Source organism: Danio aesculapii, chromosome 11 (assembly GCF_903798145.1).
Source record: "Danio aesculapii chromosome 11, fDanAes4.1, whole genome shotgun sequence".
NCBI classification, from domain to species: Eukaryota; Metazoa; Chordata; class Actinopteri; order Cypriniformes; family Danionidae; genus Danio; species Danio aesculapii.
This window is the reverse complement of record NC_079445.1, coordinates 30,797,292-30,816,639: the sequence shown is the minus strand read 5'-3', so window position 1 is coordinate 30,816,639 and position 19,348 is coordinate 30,797,292. Positions and strand designations below refer to the sequence as shown.

General features: G+C 36.2%; 2 protein-coding genes across 4 annotated transcripts in view; both read right to left on the bottom strand.

Moving 5' to 3' along the window:
* Nucleotides 1-4,188, bottom strand: part of LOC130237513 (UDP-glucuronosyltransferase-like) — a 31,526-nt gene extending 27,338 nt beyond the window's left edge. Inside the window, exon 1 of one of the 2 annotated variants that reach the window (XM_056468465.1) lies at nucleotides 3,164-4,188. In XM_056468465.1, the coding sequence (XP_056324440.1) occupies nucleotides 3,164-4,072 (909 nt within the window). In that variant the 5' untranslated portion in view covers nucleotides 4,073-4,188. Of the gene's footprint in view, nucleotides 1-357; nucleotides 1,245-3,163 lie in introns of those variants that run through there. The other variant, XM_056468467.1, reaches the window with a different exon arrangement.
* Nucleotides 4,189-4,678: 490 nt separating this feature from the next.
* si:dkey-163f14.6 (latent-transforming growth factor beta-binding protein 3) lies at nucleotides 4,679-19,340 on the bottom strand. 2 transcript variants are annotated; one of them, XM_056468461.1, is made up of 9 exons: nucleotides 19,266-19,340; nucleotides 18,885-19,058; nucleotides 16,774-16,938; nucleotides 15,490-16,617; nucleotides 11,816-11,941; nucleotides 9,585-9,707; nucleotides 8,383-8,508; nucleotides 7,400-7,546; nucleotides 4,679-7,276 (listed from the first exon to the last, which is right to left on the bottom strand). In XM_056468461.1, the coding sequence occupies exons 1-9, from the start codon at nucleotides 19,327-19,329 to the stop codon at nucleotides 7,131-7,133; spliced, it is 2,199 nt and encodes a 732-aa protein (XP_056324436.1). In that variant the 5' UTR covers nucleotides 19,330-19,340; the 3' UTR covers nucleotides 4,679-7,130. The 2 variants fall into 2 exon arrangements, with proteins under 2 accessions (XP_056324436.1, XP_056324437.1); XM_056468462.1 differs by lacking the exon at nucleotides 19,266-19,340 and having other exon boundaries at nucleotides 18,889-18,972.
* Between the last annotated feature and the right edge of the window lie 8 nt (nucleotides 19,341-19,348).

The window sequence follows — 19,348 nt, the reverse complement described above, 5'->3', positions numbered from 1 at the left end:
AGAAGCTTGTCAAGGCAAATGATACCCTTTCTTCAAAAACTCCTCATCTCTGAACCTTTAAACACAAAGGCCTGGTTCAATGGACATGGCCTAAGAAAAATAATTACTGGTGTCGGTCTTAAGACAAAACAAAGGCTCTGATTGATTTAAAATTAATCAGTGCAGGTTTCTTTCACTTTAAGCAGCTCAGACTTAAATTATTTTGTAGGACTAGACTTAAACCTTGACTGTGAAACTAGGAGTAAGTGACTTTCTCTTGAGAAAAAACGGCTGAATATAAATGGTCCAGTACACTGAAATTGCAACTTTGGTTACCCACTAAACACTATACTTGACGCGTATAATTGTGACGCTCACCTTTGTCAGTGGGTTCTTAACTTCACAGTTAATTCCTCCTATGTTAATCATGTTGGGCATCAGGGGTTTGGGGAACTCCAGGGTGAAATCATAACGCATCAACCAAACAGCTCCAGTGCTCAGGATCTCAGTCAGGCTCACATCTCTCTGCAGAAATTTGGACGTCACTTCCTCAAAAGTACGAAGCATAAATCCACACATCAGGGGTTCCATCAAACTTGCAAGTGTATTCATTACACGCTCACCAAAATTCATGTGGTCTGAGTTTTGTGTGAAGAAACGTGGGATGTATGAAGGAGGGTCTGGACAGGCTGTAGCTTTAGATTCACACATCAATCCTCTTAGCATGTACACTGCAGGTACGGATAAGTTATATGCCAAGATGGCCCCCATTGGCATAGCAGGATCAGTTAAAACAGCATCAAAGTTTTGATCTCTTAGAAACTCTATAAGCTCCTGTTCCTGGAACAGACTCTCAGTTGTAGAGATGAAATAGTCAACAACCTTTCCTAAATGGTAGATACTTGAAGTCACACTCTTCAATAAGGATTGCTCTGGAGATGACAATTCATTAATGCGTTTCATTATCATCTGGTTGAGTAAATCTGGCTTGCACTTAACCGGAAACTTTTTTGTGATGTAGTGTTTGCCTGGACCCAAGCGCATGCTGATCTCTGGAATCACTACAATAACAGTGTGTCCTCTGCGTCCCATTTCTTCTGCCACGGCCTTCACCCCAGTCCAGTGACTTCCATCCATGGGCACCACTAAGAGCTTCCCAGTCCAGCTGCTGTTCCTGGACGGTTTCTGATCCACCACTGCAGAACAGACTACACCGACCACTAGACTAAATATCACACCTAAGTGCATTGTTATAGTCATCAAGGGTTCTCCTAACACTGTAAACCTTTACCTCTCTGTGTCTGCTCTCTATGCGAGTATATGAACTGACCGCTTTCGCAATTCTCTATCAGACAAAACCCACAGATCCAGCTTGCTAGTGGCTAGACATATGGAGTAGGAGGGACCTTCATTATACTAGGCCATGAAACGATGATGATTTTACTAAAAGCAAAGCTGTCTGGGGTCTGATTTACAACAAACAAGGAAAAGTACCTTATTTTAGTTTGCCCAGTTGAATGATGAGAAAATAAGCTACCTCTGTGTCTGTTTGACTTACTATCTGCAAATGTATAAACTAGTTGCTTATGCAATTTACAATCAGACAACAAGTACGTTGCTTTCCAGCATATTAATGGCTAGAGACATGACATGGGAGGGACTTTAACATTGTAAAACACATTTATAGTGTTTTGACAGAACAAAATCCATCACAAAAAAGTGCTTTTGCACAAAACAAATATAACAATTTAAAAACCACAGAAAGCTCAACTTAACATTTGAAAGGGTTTGCAGTTCACACAACTTTTTCTGGCTAAATTATTGCAATACTACCAGTGTAAACGTCATTATTGGCAGTGATAAACATTATTGAAGCTTGAACTATGTTCTGAATGACAACCAAATTTCCACATATAATTACGTTTTTTTTGTCATTGCTTAAAATTACATAAAATCTGTATAAGCGACGAGTTACCATTAATGTTTAAAGGTGCCCTAAAATGCAAATCTGGGTATACCAAGGCATAGTAGAAAAATAAAAGACCAGTAAGTGGAAATGGGGATACTGTGAGTCTCAAACACCACTGTTTCCTCGTTTTCATGTAAATTACATGAGTGTAAAACCCCAGTGGACAACAGGCCAATCAGAAGACAAAACAAACTGTGACAAGACTCACTTGGATTGTTCATGCGACCTGACGAGCAGCAATGTCATCAAGTTCTGATATCATAAAAAAGCTATGAGATCCTTAATATGCACACTTCATGCTGCGTTTGATAAGCAACAACGTTTCTAGTGAGACAACCATGATAATTTTCCTCCCTTAGTTATTTTAAGCATACATTTCACTTACCAACTATGGGGGACCTTTATTTTGAAAACATGAGCACCATTTTGTTTACTGTGCATTACTGGGCAACGACAGCATGAGGTAGGTATGTTAAAACATCCCTCAGGACGCAAAATGCAAGATTTTAAATCAGAAACAAAATGTTAAGTGATTGTTGTTGCTTAAGTACTATGTATGATATTTCTCACTGAGTATGTTATTTACTCACTGAACCCACAATCATATTCCATATTTCATAGTCTTATTGTTGTTGCACTAATTAAGTACTAAATATGCTATTTTCAGTTTGCTCCAATTGCTGCACATGTGCAAAGATTGACAGCATCTCTTTTATGGGTCTTTCATTGGAAAATTAGATGTGGTTACAAAAAAAACAAAAAACTGGAATAACAGAAAAAAACCTGCATGTTATGGGAAGTGATCATGATGCTATTTCTCTTGTCAAAATAAATGTATGTACGCCAAACGACAGGGCTTGCCATAATGAACAAGTGAACCTGTACAGAGCCCTGCCCCCAAAAACCATGTATAAAGATTCACCATTGGCTATTTTGACCAGAAAGCAGGACTTCCTTCACTGTGGCAGGCAAACTGAGCATCGCAATTTTACACCATTCATAGTGATGTGAGTGAAGTCTTTGTATACCAATAGTCTTTGCGTGAAACAATGTAACATCCCTAACCGTTTACTTACTCCCAGGCCCATTAATATCAAAGTTGATATTTAGCCGTACCATATTGGTGTTTTATAACATCTAGTTTTTATGAGGTGAGTTGTTAGCCCAATGCTCAACCCCCAATGTGGAGGGCCAGGATAACATTTGTGCACTCACCTTAGTTAGAGGGCGTCTTACAGCACAGTTAATCCCACCAATTAGAACCATGTTGGGCATTAAGGGTTTTGGAAACTCCAGAGTGAAATCATACCGCAGAAGCCACAGAGTTCCACTGCTCAGGACCTCCGCCACACTCACATCTCTCTGCATGAAACTGGATGCCACGTCCTCAGTTGTCCAATATATCAGTCTGCAGAGTAAAGGCTCTACGATACTCACTAGAACATTCACCACACGTTGACCAAAAGTCATCCGGTCCGAATTGTGTGTAAAGAACCGAGGTATGTAAGAGGGAGGGTTTGAGCAGGCCGTGGCCACCGAGTCCAGTCCACAGGGTAAGCCTCGCAGCATATACACAGCAGGTAAGGACAGGTTATATGCCAGGATGGCTCCAGTTGGCACAGCCGGGCTGGTGAGAACGGCATCAAAGTTCTGCTTCCTCAAGAAATCCACAAGCTCTTGGTTCAATAATAGACTCTCAGCAGTGGCCCGCTGGAGATCCACAAATTTCCTCATGTTAGTAATTCTGGTGCTGATCTTCTCCATCAGAGGAAGCTGCTTACTCTCCATCACCTCAGCATTACGAGCTTGAAGTTCATCCAGTTGTTGCTTTCCATACGGAACTGGAAATGTTCTAGTCACATAGTGTTTACCAGGTCCAAGAAGTACACTGACCTCCGGAATGACCACTGTCACTTTGTGTCCCCTGCGGCCCATCTCCTCCGCTAGAGCCTTCACACCAGTCCAGTGACTCCCATCCATTGGAATCACTAAAAGTGAACCAGTCCAGTTAGCTTCTTTAGACTTCACAGTCTCTCCTGCAGATGTAAATATGAGAACGATGTACCAAATAAATGCAACCAGTCCCATCTTTGGATGCCCATGTGTGCTAGAGGAGACAGGCATTCTGGCAAGGATTCATCAATGTTTTATGTACCACTCTCTTTGAGTCTCTCCTCAGTGCTCTTTGGAACAAACTGGATCAAGGCTTGCTTTTCTGTGTGAATTCCTGAGAGGATTACTCAGCTGTGTGATCTGTTACCTTAAGGGCCATTCTTAAATGAAAGGAACAATCAGACAGAAACAAAAGCAATTACTTTGACTACAAAAATAAGGCAATACATATGCATCACAATGACATGTAGGTACAAAGTCCTGCTTAGGTTCTGCCTTCTTTTTACTGGCTGATATACCAGGACCTTTGTTACTCTTTCTAGCCTGGGGTTCATATGCAGATAATAAATTGACGAAAATGTAAACATTGCTTTCAAATCACACGCAGTCATGAGAGGTGTGAATATAACAAATTCATTTAACATTGATGTTTCAATCATCTTAGTTGCACCAGTTTCCTTATTTACAATTTTCTCTTATTTTTAAAAACAAGTATCAATGCTGCTAGTATTATGCAATGCATATCAATGAAATGTTTACCTTTTTGCCAGTGGACTTGTAAATTCAGTTCATCACTCCTATCATCATCGTGTTGATCATTAGGCGTTGTGGAGCTCCCTGATGAAATCATACCAAATTAACTAGACAGTTTATGTGTTCAGGATGTCAGTCAGATACACATCTCTTTGCAGCAAGTTGAACCTAAAACTAATCATTTATTGCGCAAGTAACCCAATGACCTACACTGTTTGCTACAAATACGCAAGCATTTAATACACCAATAACACAGCAGCAGCAACTCTTTACATTTAGACATGCGAACATGGTCAAGGCGAATTGCTAAAGTTCAAACACTGGAATAGGGAAGAAAAGTTTATTTAAAGTGACTGTGAGCATGGCATGGTTAGATTAGACTAGATTTAAAATGACTGAAAGGCACTAGTAACTCTAATGACCTCTTATTACAAGTAAGCAAAAGATCATCTCTGAATGCACAAGTTGAAGCAGATGAGCTACAGCAGCAGAAAGCACACTCCTGTCAGCTAGGAACGGAGAAACAGAAGCTACAGTTTACAGAGACTCAGCAAAATTGAAAACAGAAGATAAGGAAATGGTTGCCTCATCCAATGAGTCTTATTTTCTGCTGCAACATTCAGATGGCAGAGTCAGAATTTGGCATAAATAACATGAAAGCATTGAACCAACCCATCTTTGTGTTATAATGGTGTGGGGGATTTTATTAGCACGTTGGGCCTCTTAAGAGGGATAGTTCACCCAAAACTGAAAATTCTGTCATTCCAAACCAGTTTTAGTTTTTTTTCTTCTGTTGAACACAAAAGAAAATAATTAGAAGTTTTCCTACTAATAGGTTTACAACTTATCAAAATATCTACTTGTGTGTTAAAACAAAACAAAACAAAAATCAGGGTAAGGTGGGTAAATTATGGCAGAACCAAAATTTTGTGGTGAACTATCCCCTTAATGTTAATGTTACATAGTAAATACACTACAGCCTAGCTGTACCTGATGCTACTTCCAGCAGGACAGCACACCATGGCTGTTTCTCAGTATGCGTTCTTCAGCGATCTTGCGTCCTTGTGTTCTCGTGTAAGGTCATCTTCAACTGCCTAAGTTTAGTTCCAATACTCAAGACCGTAAGAACGGAGGATGCATGAAAGTTCCCGGATGTGTTCTTGGTATCGAGGACACACCGATGCAGACTTGAGCACCGAACTCGCTCTAGAAGTCCCAGAAGTCATTGCGACTGGAGGTGGGAAGCACAGCATTATACTGTATATAGATTTATTATTAAAGTTCAGCGATATAACTTATTTAGCAGTCAGGAGTTTCCCTAAATGAAACGGTGAAAGTAAACATTACCATGAACATCTTTATAAAGGCATAAACACATTAAGGGTGTTTATTTGCTGAAATTTGTATTAAAATCCATTTTATTTGTATTGTGTTGTATATCTGTAAAGTCTTTATGCATAGTCTATATTTTGAAAAGGGGAAAAAACAATAAATCGTATGAATGCTGTAATGTTTTTCATTAAAAACGCGTGAAGATCAGGAAGAACGCAGCTTCTCATTTCTCACAGGAAACGTTCTGTGTTCTCGTGGTCTCCCAAGTTCGTTCTTCTGAGGTGACCTGGCAAGACCGGTCTTCACAAGAACACGAGTCAGTTCTCTGCATTCTTGGAATTGAGAAACAGCCCATGTCACAAAACTCAGATAATCACAAACAATTTTCTTGAACATCATAATGAGTTCACTGGTATACTCAAAATGCCACCACCATCAGATCTCTATCCAAATGAGAACCTTTGCGATGCGTTTGAGATTTATGAATGTGCAGCAACAAATTGATGATATAAATCAAAGGTTCATATGAATAATTCCAGCACCGTGTTAAATATACCTCAGTGAATTATGGCAGATGTGAAGGGAAAATGAGTGTGACATAATAACAGCAAGATGTCGCTAATAAAATGGCTGTTAGGTGTTTATGCGGTCATTTCTCAGGAATGTAACGCAGCAATCTGACCACTGGGTGGTGCTGCAGCATCACATCTCAACCAAAATAAAAACAATCCATTAGATCAGTGTTTCCCAACCCTGTTCCTGAAGGCACACCAACAGTACACATTTTTAATGTCTCCCTAATCAAACACACCTGAATCACCTAATTAGAACATAAGAAGAGACTCCAAAACCTGAAGTTAATTAGTCAGGTTAGGGGGACATCCAAAATATGTACTGTTGGTGTGCCTCCAGGAAAAGGGTTGGGAAACACTGCATTAGATTACCATCATAAAACAACAGGTGGTTAAAAATCACCACATTCTTGGTAAGCAATAACATGAATTTGGAATAATAAATACTATAAATACAGTGTACTGTACATACATATAAATTACACATTTAGTTAGGACCAATGTTTCTATCACCATCTGAGCTTACTTATATATATATAAAACTGCGGGTTTAAAATATGAACTATATTGTACACAATACAAAAGTTGGGTAAATTAATATACAAAACCAGACAAATGTCCTCAAGTCCTTTTCAGGTGTCTCTCTCTACTGGCAGACAGTTTTTTGTGTTGTATGGGGATATTCTGTGCTTTTCTGGACAGGCACATTTGTAGCCGCCTCTGTGGTTTATGCAGAGGTGTGAACAGCCGCCGTTCTTCAGTTCACACTCATTAATATCTGGCAAACAACAGAAGAAAAAAACTCTAGAAATGCAGGTACTCAAATATATGTTAATATCAACGTTCAGTATAGATTTTGTTGTGTGTCTGTGCTGCAAGTTATGTGTGTTTGTAAGCGGACCTTCACACTGATGTCTATTAGAGTGCAGTCTGTATCCACGAGGACAGATACATTTGTAAGTACCAGGCAGATTCACACACTTCCACTCGCACATGTGCTGCAACTGTTCCTGCTGGATGACGTCTGTGTCCTCACACTCATTAATGTCTGAAACCAAACCAAAAAAAGCATATTATGGATAAAGTTCTTAAAATAAAATAGCAGAAAAATGTAAATTAAAACATTGTAAAACTAAAACATTAATAAATGTATAACAAAGTTAAAGTCAGAATCATTAGTCCCCCTGAATTATCAGCCCCCCTGTTCTTTTCCTCCGATTTGTTTAACGGAGAGAAGATTTTTTCAATAAATTTCTGAACATAATAGTTTTATTAACCCATCTCTATTAACTGATTTATTTTATCTTTGCTATGATGACAGTAAATAGAATTTTACTAGATATTTTTCAAGACACTTCTATACAGCTTAAAGTGACATTTAACGACTTAACTAGGTTAATTAGGTTAACTAGGCAGGTTAGGGTCATTAGGCAAGTTATTGTATAACGATGGTTTGTTCTGTATATTATAGAAAAAAAAAAAGCTTAAAGGGGCTAATAATTGTAACCTCAAAATGGTTCTTAAAAAATAAAAACGTTCTAGCCGAATAATTATCAGACATACTGTGAAAATTTTGTTGTTCTTTTAAACATCATTTAGGAAATATAAAAAAAAATGTATATGTGTGTTTGTACATATACATATGTGTGTGTGTGTGTGTGTATATATACATATATATATATATATATATATATATATATATATATATATATATATATATATATATATATTTATATACACACATACATATATACATATATACATACACACACATATATGTTTGTACATACACACATATATACACACATACATATATACACTCTGTACATATGTCTTTCTGACCTTTCTTTGACCAAGTGTTGTCTGGATATGTAGACAACTGACCTATGCAATGTCTGTTGGTGCTGTCCAGCTGGTGGCCTTCAGGACACAAGCACTGAAAACTGCCTGGCGTATTAATGCAGCCAAATTCACAGAGAGCCCGACCAACAAGCTGACACTCATCCACATCTGCAGGCAGAAAGATTAACATTTTCTAGCTCAATAACATCAACTTTAGGTATGGCATCAAAAAAATGGATATGATTTGAAGGAGAAGAAACTGTTAAATAAAGTCAATTTTGTTTGTTATGTGCACACTAAAATATTCTTGCAGCTTGATATTCTGATTGAATCACTGAAGGCATATGAACTGTTTTGAGGATGCTTTTGGTATTTTTGAAGGGTCTGAACCCTTGCCGTTTATGAGAGAGCTCTCAAAAAAAAGAGAGCCAATCTAAAATATCTTAAGTTGTGTTCTGGAGATGAACAAGGGTCTCAGGGAGTTTGGAACAACATGAGAGTGAGTAATAGACCCTTTTCACAATGACGTCACTTCACTTCCCCTTATATGCAACACATTGTATTTTTAGTTCCGGTTTACCTTTCAATAAATTGGAGACTTCTCTGGAATATTTACAAATGAAAATATTAATATTGCACATTGTGATTTAAGGCTATTGCAGTATTGGGCATGTGTCCAAATGTTTATCTTTAAAAACTGAACTTCTTTCTGAGTTTAAACATGATTAAGTTATTAAGAATAGGAATAAGCTATTATTTTCAAGGAAAGTCACTTATTGTTTATTTCCTCAATAATGGATTTATTTTCACATTGACGCTGCTATAAATAAATTTATATGATCTGTTATATGTAAATGTTCCAGCATGACTACAATTCTTTATTAAATCTTAACTGTCTCTAAATGCAATGAGATTCATCATTTATTATTTATTGATTCATTAATGTTTTATTCAGGTTCTCCATTTGAATGAATTAAGACTGCATCCTACCGCCACCTACTGAGTGGATTTAATTTAATATTAGCATTACCTTTTAACTAATAATGTTACAAATAAATTCATCGTTTTTGCAATTTTAATTTTTTTATAATGATTTTTGTTAGATTACTAAAAGTCACATTCAACATTATTTAATATGAATAATTTAATAGGAATAAATGGCAGTAGAATGTAAATAATATCAATGTGTTTGTGAATCAGCTGTTCACTGTAAACAACCACAGTAAATTCGTTGATTCACTCACCAGAGCAGGATGTCCCGTCTGCAGAGAGCTGAAATCCTGGACTGCAACTGCACCTATAGGAGCCCAAGGTATTTTCACAGGCCTGCTGGCACAGGTGCAGCTCCTCCACACACTCATCCAAATCTAGAAATACCACAAACACACACATAAAAACACCTAGAAGCAGGTACTGGCATGTGAAAACATGAACACATGAATCCAAACATATTCATGTGCATATGGTTTGTATTTGTAGATGCATGACCAAGTAAAGAGATTTATCAAATGTACTAACTGTTTTTCCTTGTATCCCTCAACATTTTAGTTAAACTATTTCATAAACTTATCATTTGACATGCATAAACACATCTTCAGAATGATAACAATATCAAATGTTGACAAAACACTCATGACCAAGGCCACGCTAAATCTGCGATTACAGAAATCAGGCTTGTTTAGGTAAAGGAAAAAGTACATCCATGCGATTGATATTGCAGAATAAAGTCAGACAGACTTATCTGCATGTAAAAGACTAAAGGGGTTTTGTTCTGCCAAAACTGCCTGGATGTACTTTATTACACAGCTATTTGCACTCAATGTAAAAATTAGACAAACGTTGTTCTGTGCTGTAATAGTTTATTAATTGTTTATTTAAAAGCAAAGCTGACAGAAACAAAAACGGCTGAATGGAGCATACAATAACCTACACATTATTTAGTCACAAAATGGCCCCAGTCAAAAAAAGTGGCTTGGCAGACAGGAATATGGATGTGAACATTCACCGACGGTCAAGATGATTTGAAGTTCCTGGATGAGACTGTTATTAGTTTCAGAAGTAGAAGTCTAAGCAGCCGTGGAATAACATTTTATCATAATTGAATCAATCTGAAATAGGTAATTAACCTTAAAAACACCAAGCATGGGGTCAAAAAATATTTATATACTGGTTTTGCCTTTGAATTTACCTTGTTTTAGGCATGAACTCACTTAGTTTTGATTAATAAAAAAAATTTATATCTTAATAGTAATTATGTTTAGATGTTTGTATTGGAAAATGATAAAAAGAATATTGGCCATGTAATTTAAGACCAATCATTTTGCTCCACAAGATTTCAGTGTATCTTCAGGTAACCACGTTTCAAGTTTGTATTTCCAGTAAGTTTTTTTCCACAATTAAAGCTCAAATCTTCCTTAATATTACAGTGAAAAAAGTGACCTGCATCTTGAGGGTAGGGTGAGTGAGGGTAAATGGTAAATAAAAATTTTAGGCTGAATTATCCCTTTAGATTTTTTATTTTTTTTTGCAGAATATTATCCATGTGCTATATCTTGTCTCTTAGCTTCAGATACAATCAATTTCTGATAGGGGTCAAGAATTCAAAGTCCCAGGGTGACACCAGAGGGTGTCACGTTGAGTCTTGTAGGCATCAGACACATCACAGCTGGTTTTCAACCAAAACCCATAAATCTAATTCACACAGGTCAAGGATGCATAAACAATCCTTTAACCTAGTGTCAGGAGTCAGGACCACCTCATAATGGAAAAAAAGAGAAAGCCACCATTCCTAAAGTGAAAAAAACCTTTAATAACAGGAGTCTGGCTGTCTAAAGAATGCTATTCTGCAGTGGTGTTGCAGTATTAAAGGAACACTTCACTTTTTTTGGAAATGGGCTTATTTTACAAATCACCTAGAGTTAAACAGTTTCACCATTGTGAATCTGGCAGGAATACTTTTAACTTAGCATAAACCATTAAATTGGATTAGACCATTAGCATCTCACTCAAAACTTTTAAAAATAGTTTAGATATAATTTTCCTATTTAAATCTTGACATTTCTGTAGTTATATTGTGTACTAAAACTGTTGGAAAAAAGGAAAGTTGCTATTTTCTTGGCTGATAAGGCCGGGCACTATACTCTCATTCAGGTGTAATAATTATGGAACTTTGCTGCAGTACCATGGCTGCAGCAGGAACAATGATATTATGCAGCACCTGAAAATAATGCCCACCTAGGTAATTAGGTAACAGTGCTAGGTAATATCAGAAACATATGTCAAGCTTTAAATAGTAAAATAATTTAAATTGAAAACTTTTTAAAATTTTTTTAAAAGAGATGCTAATGGTCTAATCTGATTTAATGATCTATGCTACGCTAAGCTAAAAATGCTCAACTTTTTAACTCAAGCTGACTTGTAAAATGACCTGTAAAAAAAGTGGAGTGTTACTTTCAAGACTTTTAAAGTCTCTCACCTCGACAAGTGCGCTGGTCCTCTAAAAGCAGAAATCCTAGTTTGCAAACACACTGGGCACTATGATGTTCGTTGACACGGCAGATCTGAGAGCATCCACCATTTTGTAGGGTGCAAGGAGTTAATTCTGAAATTAAAATAAACATGAGGAATTTAACATTCATTCATTTTCCTTTGGCTTAGTCCCTTTATTCATCAGATGTCGCCACAGCGGAATGAACCGCCAACTTATCCGGCATATGTTTTACACAGCGGCTGCCCTTCCAGCCGCAACCCAGTATTGGGAAACACCCATACACACTCATTCACACACACACACACACACACACACACTCATACACTAATGACAACTTAGCTTACCCAATTCACCTATAGCGCATGTGTTTGGACTGTGGGGCAAACTGGAGCACCTGGAGGAAACCCACACGAACACGGGAAGAACATGCAAACTCCACACAGAAATGCCAACTGGTTCAACCGGGACTTAAAACAGTGACCTTCTTGCTGTGAGGTGGCAGTGCTAACCCCTGAGCCACCATGTCGCCCAATTTAACATCCAACTAAAATGTTTTTAATTTCAATTGCAACAAAGTGACAGGCCGATCCGTCCCTTTTCAAATCATATACTTTAATATAGACTTCACGGTTTAAATTTAGAGAACAGGACATGATTTGTTCGCTGATGAGAGTGAAATCCCACATCCACAGTGGTTTACAGAGACTGATGAATTTACCTTGTGTAGACAGAAAACACATTCAATGGTTAAATGATTTTAAGATTACTTTTTGTTTGACAGAGACTGCACACTAAAAGCACTACGGTGAACTGAATTTGATTCATTAAGCTACTTTTATGTGCATTTCTGAAATAAGATAATGCATTTAACAGAACGCCTCAAAAGAGGTCAAAAGAGTAACATCCTCCAGTATAAACACATATTCCCAGAGGTGTCTGATGATGTTTAAAGGCATTCTGAGGCCATCTGTGTTGAATATTTCAGCATGTCACCTGTCTAGAGTAGAAATTTAACACAGATGTCATATATCTGCAATCTGACAGATGAAACCTTTCTTAAAATAAAGAATATGCCTCAAGTCTTGTGTTTAAAATAAGTCAAAAGTCTTATCCTGACAACAATCTTAAATAAAATTGTGTCTTTACAATTATGACTTGCTATGTCCTATGGCTTCTTTTTTATAAATACAATTTAACAAATCACTATTTTATTTCATATGTTGCAGAATATAGTTGAAGGGAAAATTATTAGTCAATTTTTCAAATATTTCCCAAGTGATGTTTAACAGAGAGAAGATTTCCACATATTTTTACTAATATTAACTAATAACTAATTTCTTGTCTTTGGCATGTTAACAGTACATATTTTTTGTTTATTCCAGCCAAACTAAAAGAAATAAGACTTTCTTCAGAAGAAAAATAGAATAGGAAATTCTGTAAAAATGTCTTTGCTCTATAAAACATCACTTAGGAAATACTTGAAAAATAAATTTTACAAGAGGGCTAATAGATTTGTCTTTAACTGTAGATTTCACAGATAAAATCAAATCATTTAAAAAATAGTAATCATATTCAGTTACTTTAAAATAATAGATTACTACTGGAAAATTGTAATATGATTACTTTGCTAATTACTTCATGTAAAAAGTAGTCAGATTACTAATTAGTTTACTTTGAAGTTACTTTTAAGTATATAAAATATACCTTTAAAAGATACAAAATAAATCAGCTCTTTCAGCAGTTTAATAATCAATGAAAAACATTACAATGGGTTGATCACAGCAGCTTGACATATTCAAAATATTAAAAAATTTACACAAAACTTAAAATTCTTTTATCATTTACTTGTTCTAAACCTGTTTTTAACACAAAAAAAGAAAACGGGATACCTTTAACCACTGACATCCATAGTATGAATAAGCACTGCAGTGTTTAGGTGTTCTGTGTTTGTCTGAGGTAATTAATCTACCAAAATGTGTATATTCCAAAGCATGAAGCTGATCGGTCAGTTCTTGTAACGTGACTCATGGTTTTCACGATATGTGAACAGCCCCATAAGCAGCTACGCTTCTCTTCATATTCAGAATATACCTTTACTCCCGATCCTGCACAAAAAAAATTAATTTAGCCTGTTTAGGCCGAGTTGGACCGCCGTGTTTTTGGGCGTCAGTGTTGTGCCGAGAGATGCACCCCTGCCGTAAAATGCACCCCTTCATAGATTTTCATTAGTATTCTCAGTCTACATTAAAAAAAATAAATAAAAAAAAAATCAAGAGCCATAATTGATTAAAACGTAATATGATTATTATTTTGAGCAGGAACAAGACATGTAACGCATTTTAAAACACACTAGGTTTACAAATAAATGTAAAATAAAAATATTGACTGCAGTATAGACTGATGTAATGAGCTTGTTTCTAAAATTAGGCTTTTTGCTGTTTTTTTGTTGTCACTTTCAACTTAACCACACATTAAACAATTCACTTTAGTTAATCTCATCGGTATTGTATTTAAATTAAATCATTTTATTTATTTAAATATATATCTTCTCTAAGGGAAGGGTTCCCCTCGTGGAACTCACCTCAGTCACTGTCATTAGTTGTCATAACTCCATTATTACTAATTTGTTTCATCAATTTAAGTTAATATATGCACATTTCAGAGGGGGTGCATTTTGCAGCAGGGGTGCGTTTCTCGGTGTCCTCATTGGCGACGAGTATTGTCATAAAAAAGACTGGACACAGATTGAATTTCACAGCAATATTTTTGTTTTTACGCTTAATGATATAAAAGTAATGTGTGTATTTCCACTTGAAGAAGCAACCACTCTTGACAGCAACCATTTCGGCTCACATTCTGCAGCAATTTAAATGCGCATGCTTATTAAATGACGTTAAAAACGTGATTTAAAAGGAAATTTTTTTTCTTCCAAAATCTATATTTGTTACACAATTACACTGACTTTAGTAACTGTAATCAAATTATACTAATTTAAAAAGTCATTCGTTACATTACATGTTCCTCAAAAAATGTAATTAGAATACTGTAACGCATCACTATGGAACGCCTTACACCCAACTCTTATCATAATAATATTGTTTGCCTCTGCTCTGTAAGTGAGAATCTTGTGGTATAGGGTATATGTGGAGCTAGTGTTTCTACCCATACTGATAAACTTCCGGTGAAAGGTTAAAGTTACTTTTTTTCATTTTATACGCTTCCTTTTTACAGCATCGATGTAGTAATGTAATTAAAATACAATCAGTTAAATAGACTTTGGCATTCATTTAGTTGCTCAAGCATAAAACGAGGCTAGCGTAGAAGCTCCATAGAATATACTGGGGTAAAATAAATGTTCATATTTTAAAGATATGGTGCGGGGAAAAATGTTATTTAATGCAGTGCTTCTTGTACAATCAAAGACCCACTTTATATCGGATATCACTTAGCCAGTGGAGATCTCTGATTTTTAAAGAAAACAGACCCTAAACCCACCGATCTTCTAATGGCATACAGTTCACCGGAAGCGTTTGACTTGGGTTACTGACAAATTTAAAGTCCTTCCACATACTTCTGCATATACTGAATTGTTTGTCACATAAAAAAAGCAATTTCATCCTGCAAAAAGAAACCCCACATCTCATATTGTCATAACTCACCTAAGCAGAGAGGTGTTTGCCCACTCCATTGTCCATCATGTTGACAATAGCTGTATACGTCACCATTGGTCAGTGTGTATCCAGGATAACATGCGTACTGAATATAATGCTTATACTGAAGTGGCCCAGGATTCTTAATCGACCGAAAGTAGAACGTTCCATGAGAAGGAAATGGAGGGTAGGGACAAACAGGACGTTTTCTAGTTGGAAAATCTGGAACATCTTCAAGAGGTTCAAATGTCAGTTTAAGGTCACTCTGGTTGCTTTTGTCATTTACTTGCTGATCTTCAGCATTATCAATGAAGCGATGAACATCTACTGGAGGAAGATCAGTTGCTATTTCAGTGATCTCCATGCTAGATGATGCAGGTCCAATGGGATTTGTTGATGGAGATGTTTTCTGAACATCTTGTTCACAGAGTCCTCTACAAGTAGAAGGAGCACTGGGCTTCAGATAGTTAACAGACTCATTTTCAGAGACTATAAATCTAGGATATCTTGCTGTTGGAGATATAAAAGTGGCTGGATGTTCATTGATAAGGCTCCCTGATTGTAGATAGTCATTTGTGCCCAATGTGTTGATGTTTGGTGCAAGTGTAGTTGATGGTTTATTTTTAATGTATTCCAGTAAAACCTCAGCAGATGTAGTGACTGAAGTTGTATCTGTACTAAGCGTGAATTGATATCTGTTCTCATTCCTTCTGTATGGTGTTTCAGTAAACATCTGATGCATGATTTTGACTTGTTGAGGGTCCACTGATGGAGTATTAAAGCTGCTTGATGCAGTGGTTAAAATAAGATTGTTAAAGGAACTTGCCAATGACATCGTGTTCACATTGGATGTCACTGGAACTGGTTTCTGAAGATCAGAGCTCCTGATTGGATCCTTAATGTTTTCAGGGTTTTTGATTGGCTCAGATGCAAACATAAGACTCTTTGAGGGCTTTTTCGAGTCGATTGTCATGTGAGGAACTTCAAGTAAAGCTGATTTGAGAAACGCGTCTTTGTGAGCTGTGATGGCCATGGTGTTTAAATGGCTTTGCAAGTGATTTTTTAGACCTGTAGGAACATGTGCTGGACCATGTAAAAACTCTTGATTCAGATGGAGAACACTCATAATATCTGCCACTATAAGAACCAGGAGAAACAAGACAGAGCCAAGGCAAACAGACAGTCAGTTGTACAGGAAGTCACTGCAGCAGTGATTTAAAAACAGCAAGGCAAAAAATATATGGTAGTAGATGAAACTGTTTTGGCATTACATGCTTGATTGAAATGGCATACCTTTGCAGACAGGTTTAGTGCTGTTCCAGTTTTTCCCCTTGCAGTAGAGCAGTGCAGATCCAGACAAACTGAATCCAGCACCACAGCTGAAGGATGCCAGAGATCTGTCTTTAGACACCACAGCGCTGCCATGCAGGAGATCACCTGGACCTGGGCATCCTGATGCTAAAGTACAGAACAACTTGTAAAATTAAGTTCTCGGGTCACCTTTAAGCACTTAAGATAGTTTACCCAAAAGTGAACACTAGCTCACTATTTACTCACCCTCAAGTGGTGTTAAACCTATGAGTTTCTAACACAAAAGCAGATATTTTAAAGAAAGCTGAAAACCTAGCCATTAATATCTACAGCAGGAAAAAACACTATATAATACCAATACTATGGTAGTTAATTATTACAAGTTTCATCTTTCTTTAAAATATCTTCTTTTGTTTTCAACAGAAGACAGAAATTTAGAGAAGTTTGGATCAAGTGATGGGAGAGAAAATGAATCATTTTTGGTTGAACTGTCCCTGTAATTCTGTTCTGTACACACACAGTTCAGCAATTTAGACACAGCTGCATTCAGCAACCAACAACTACTAGAGCATAATTAACTATATAAACTAGTGTTTTCTTACTTTTCTGTAACCATGGTGCAAGAAATCACAATAAAGTAGGTGTCTTGATTATCAGTGTTGCCAGATTTAACAGGAAAACAAATCAAATCCAAATGTTTTAATGATTAAAATAATACCGAAGCATGCTCCAAGAGAACAGACAATCGACTCGTACTCATCATCAGGTCTGTTTTTTTACAGCAGATGAGTCAGTGTACTATTCTACTTACTAAATCTACTAACTGACTAACTGTTCTACTAACTGATATGGGTTTATTTAGAGTCAGAACGGGTATCCGGTACGTTAGTACTTACTGAAGACGCAAACTTCAATTTAATGAACTGGTTCGACCGGTTCACTTAGAAGAAACGGTTAAAACAAACGATTCATTTGCGAATCGCCCGTCATCACTATAGAAAGAAACAACGGCAGACCAGAGACTTACATTTTTGCAACGGATTCTTGTTATTTTGAACTCATCGAAGAAAAGGAATGGATTGTTTTTAAGTTTAGATTGTGTAAGTAAAACTTGACAACTGCAAGAAACATGACATCGCAAAAAAACAGCATGCGAAGCACTACACCCACAACCCACATTTACACTTTTTTTTCTTAAGGCCACGTAAAGCAATTTATTTAATGTATAAAGCTCAAAGATTTATTTTGTTTTGGGGATGTTTTTTATCGTCTTATTGTTTATTTTGTTATTAAACATTTTTTAAAATTTAAATCTGTTTTTGCCTTAAGTTATTTCTTGTTAGTACTCTTGTGCTTTATTGCAATCTTTATCTCAATGGACAGTGAATTTACTTAACTTGTAATACAAAACATACAAAAGTTGCAAACATATTACATGCTTTCATTAATCTGTATATGTATGTATAACTCTGGGCTCAGAAAGTTCTCAAAATACTGTATAATGTTATACTTGATTTTTTTATGAAGGTGTAGGTTATATACGTAGGTGGTTGTTAAATGCAGAGCTTCTCTGTAAAAAAGGTGAAAAAAACACCTGCAAGTTCTGAATGAGATCAAACCTCAGGCAGGTAAGGAAAAGTAACTCAAAAGTAATATAAAGCATTACTTTCCATAAAAAGTGACCAAGTAACACAATTAGTTACATTTTTGGGGGAGTAACTCAATATTGTAATGTACTACTCTCGTAGGTAACTTTAATATTGATTGACTGTAGTATTTTGACAATTTTGATCAAAATTGAGGATACTAAAGAAGTATAACATCAGTTAATGTCAAACATCACAATTTTGATAGCAAGTCCAAACACACAGAATGATTGAAGGAATTTCAATCATATATTGAAATGCACTTGTCATTCATTAAATTCATATGTTTATTTCAAGGACACATTTTAAGTATAGAATAAATAAATAAATAAATATAAATATATATATATATATATATATATATATATATATATATATATATATATATATATATATATATATATATATATATATATATATAAAAATACATTTCTGAGACATATTTACCCACACATAGTGGAGGGTCTCTAGCCCACTGTCCGGACACACAACTGCTAGTACGGTAACCGTGTATCCGAAATCCTGGATTACAGGTGAAGGTAACATACAATCCTCCATAACGAAAGAACATACGTCCATTTTCCAAGTGCCCGAAGCCACTGCAGGCTTTATCAGCAGAACCTGAATGAAAACCACCAGACATCACCATACTAGCTAAAACTTCTACATTAATTCTGCAGTACAAAAGCGATAAATTAAGCACAGATTGAAAGAATTGATTTGCTATAGCTTAATGTGATTGATTAAACTACACTAAGCACATGCTTTATCTAAATCAATATACAATGTCAGACACAACACACAAGTGTCTAAATCATGATGGCGTACCTGGAGTTAATGTCCAAAGCTGGGACAGAAATGCACAAAGAAGTGCTCCTCTCCAACCCAACATGACTGAGCTAATTCCCCTT